The sequence below is a fragment of the Merops nubicus genome, unplaced genomic scaffold (assembly GCF_000691845.1).
Source record: "Merops nubicus isolate BGI_N331 unplaced genomic scaffold, ASM69184v1 scaffold1428, whole genome shotgun sequence".
Taxonomy (NCBI): domain Eukaryota; kingdom Metazoa; phylum Chordata; class Aves; order Coraciiformes; family Meropidae; genus Merops; species Merops nubicus.
In genome coordinates this window covers 45,277-47,802 of record NW_008626102.1, presented here as the reverse complement: position 1 = coordinate 47,802, position 2,526 = coordinate 45,277, and the positions used below count along the sequence as shown (strand labels likewise).

Genomic DNA, 2,526 nt, shown 5'->3' with positions numbered 1-2,526 from the left:
GACGAGCTCCTTGGGAGGGCAGCTGCAGGCCTGGGCAGGGCCCAGAGATTTTTTGACTCTTGCACAAAACCTAAATCATTTTCAAGATGGCCTGCGTGGGGAAAAGGGAGACCAGATGCCCTATTTTCCCATTTTCCATTTTCTCCAGCAGATGTCTGGTTTCCGAGCACTGCAGTGTGCACATGCCCCATGCTGCAACGATGTGCCAAGCTGAGCCCCAGGGCAGAGCAGAGCTGGGACCCTCACACTGTGTCTGGCCGTGGGAGCACAGCCCCTTGTCACCCCTGCTGCTCCTCGAGCAGTCCCTGCCAGCTCCCAGGGCTGCTTTTGGCTGGCACAGCACAGAATTGGGCCCAGTGGGGCCAGGGCTGCTGAGCTCTGGGAAGAGACTGGAGCACCAGTCCCTGTGCTCCCCTGGGCTGGGAAGGAAGGTAGCAGCACCTCAGCAAGGAGGGCAGCACTGGCTACACTGGGCTGAACCCCAAAACCTGTCTCCTCGCTCCCTGCCCAGCCAGCATCCCTGCCCATGCAGCCTCTGGGTTTGAGAGGGCAGCTGGCAGCTCCCTCCTCCCTCCCCCAGCCCCTCTCTGCCTGTCCCCAGCAGCTCCCTTGCCCGTCACCAACATTTTCCACCTCTGAGCAAACCCAGGTGGGACCCCTTTGCCAGAAGTAACTTCCAGCAACGAGAGCAGGGGACTGAGCCAGGGCTCAGGTCTGGTTTTGCTGCATGGTCCCTGACTAGCTTCATGCTTCAGTTTATCCAAGCAGGAACAGCAGGTACCTGACCCAGCTCAGGAAGAGAGCAGGATGCAGCCCTGCCCTGCCTCTCACTCACCTCTCCTGCCACGAAGAAGAGCAACGGTGCTTCCTCATCTTTGGCTTTGTACTTGGCGATGATTTTTTCAGCTATGGGCTGAATCAGTTGCTTCGCTGCCTCTGACTCCCCATCATCCTCTGAATCTGCAGGGCACAGAGGTGGAGGGAAGGCAAAAAGGAGGTTAGGATCAAACAGCTCCAGACCAGCTGGGTGCTGGCAGCTCTGTCCCACAGCACCACCAGGCAGGAAACCAGAGCCCGGATGCCCAGCGTGACCTTCAAAGCCACGTGGCTGGGCAGCAATTAGGAAGCAGCTGAAATGTGTTTTTCATGTGAGACAGGGAAGCACGTAACAGAAGAGTAGCTCCTGCTTCCCAAATACTTCACCACTCGTTCCCCTGGTGCTGCTGCTGAAGCGCAGGGACAAACAGGCACAAAAAAGCCCCTTTGCAGTTTGAGAAGCAGCTGGCATGTTTTGAAGACCAAACGATGGTGCTGATCTGAGGCTGCCAGCCACCCCTGCCCTCCACCCACCATCCCTCCGCCCTGGGACGGCTGCTCAGCAGTGTTTCTGCTCGAGTCTCTGCAGCAGCAGCACTGTGAAGGCAGCTTTGCTTTGACAGAGGTGGAGTAGAAAGAGATGGCAACATCAATCAAATGCCAGTCACCACTGAAGTTCAAATACTGAGCTGGAAAGAGGAGAGACTGCGTCCTTGAGCAGCACTCAGATGAAACGATTTCATCGTGGGGACAACTTCTAGCATTAAAAAAACCCCAAAAGTAAGAAGGTAGAAGAGAGGCCCTTGGTCTCCCAGTCGTGTTCAGCTCTTGTGGTCCCTGATGTAACCACCCAACACGAGTCCAGCCTCTGGCTGGGACAGGTGATGCCCGTGCCTGAAGCACTTGCTGTCCTTGCTCACTGTCCCATCTCTCTGGCTCCTCCAGGCAGAGCAGGGGATGCCAGATCCCTGCACACTGCATTTCAGGCTCTGTCCTAGGTGTGCAACAATGATAAATGTGTAGAGTTGTGGAGTCTGCAGGGACTACAAGCAACCAGTGCTGGCAGCACTCCAGGCAGCCCTGCACGCTCTGGCTAACCCAAGCCCCAGCTCTCTGGAGGTGCATGTAAAGCAGGCAGGATGTATTCCCAGCTGGCTCTTGCTTGCTTGCCTTCTGCAGCTGCCTTCTCCTGGGGGTGCTGCTGCCCGCACAGCGCAGGCACTGCTCCACTGGGTGGGGTCTCGGGCTGCCCAGGAACCCCCATCTCAGTGCAGCACCAGCTCTGCCTCCAGGCCAGCACACTGCCGGCAGGTTTCAGCAGGGCTGCACCTCCCCCGAGCACCACGCCGAGCCCCGGCCCTGCCCACGGAGCACTCTGTTTGCAGCAAGGGGATAGAAAAACTTTGCTCAGAGCAAGATAAAAATAACTCTTCCCAGAGGCCTGCAGCGCCGGCCCCAATCAATCACCCTCGGCGTGGCCGGCCGGCCCTCCCCACGCAAGGAGAGTATTTTTGGCTCTGTGCTCACATCCCCTGCTGGGCTCTGCTGAATAAATAATCGGGGTCAAAAGGAAATCTGAAAGGGAAGGAGGGAAGGAGGGAAGGAGCGAGAGCCACGCTATCAGCGCTGCAGGGAAGGGCGTGCTGCTCACAAGGGGTGCACTAGGAAGTGGGATTTGAGCCCTGCCCTGGGCCAGGCCCCCCCCCGGGC

At 58.0% G+C, this 2,526-nt stretch overlaps 1 protein-coding gene across 1 annotated transcript in view; it reads right to left on the bottom strand.

Moving 5' to 3' along the window:
- Positions 1 to 835: 835 nt before the first annotated feature.
- The window catches only part of NXN (nucleoredoxin), a gene marked incomplete at its 3' end in the record, with an annotated part of 11,530 nt that continues 9,839 nt past the window's right edge, over positions 836 to 2,526 (bottom strand). The window contains exon 7 of the mRNA XM_008945867.1: positions 836 to 960. Coding sequence (XP_008944115.1) covers positions 836 to 960 — 125 coding nt within the window. The remainder of the gene's footprint in view (positions 961 to 2,526) is intronic.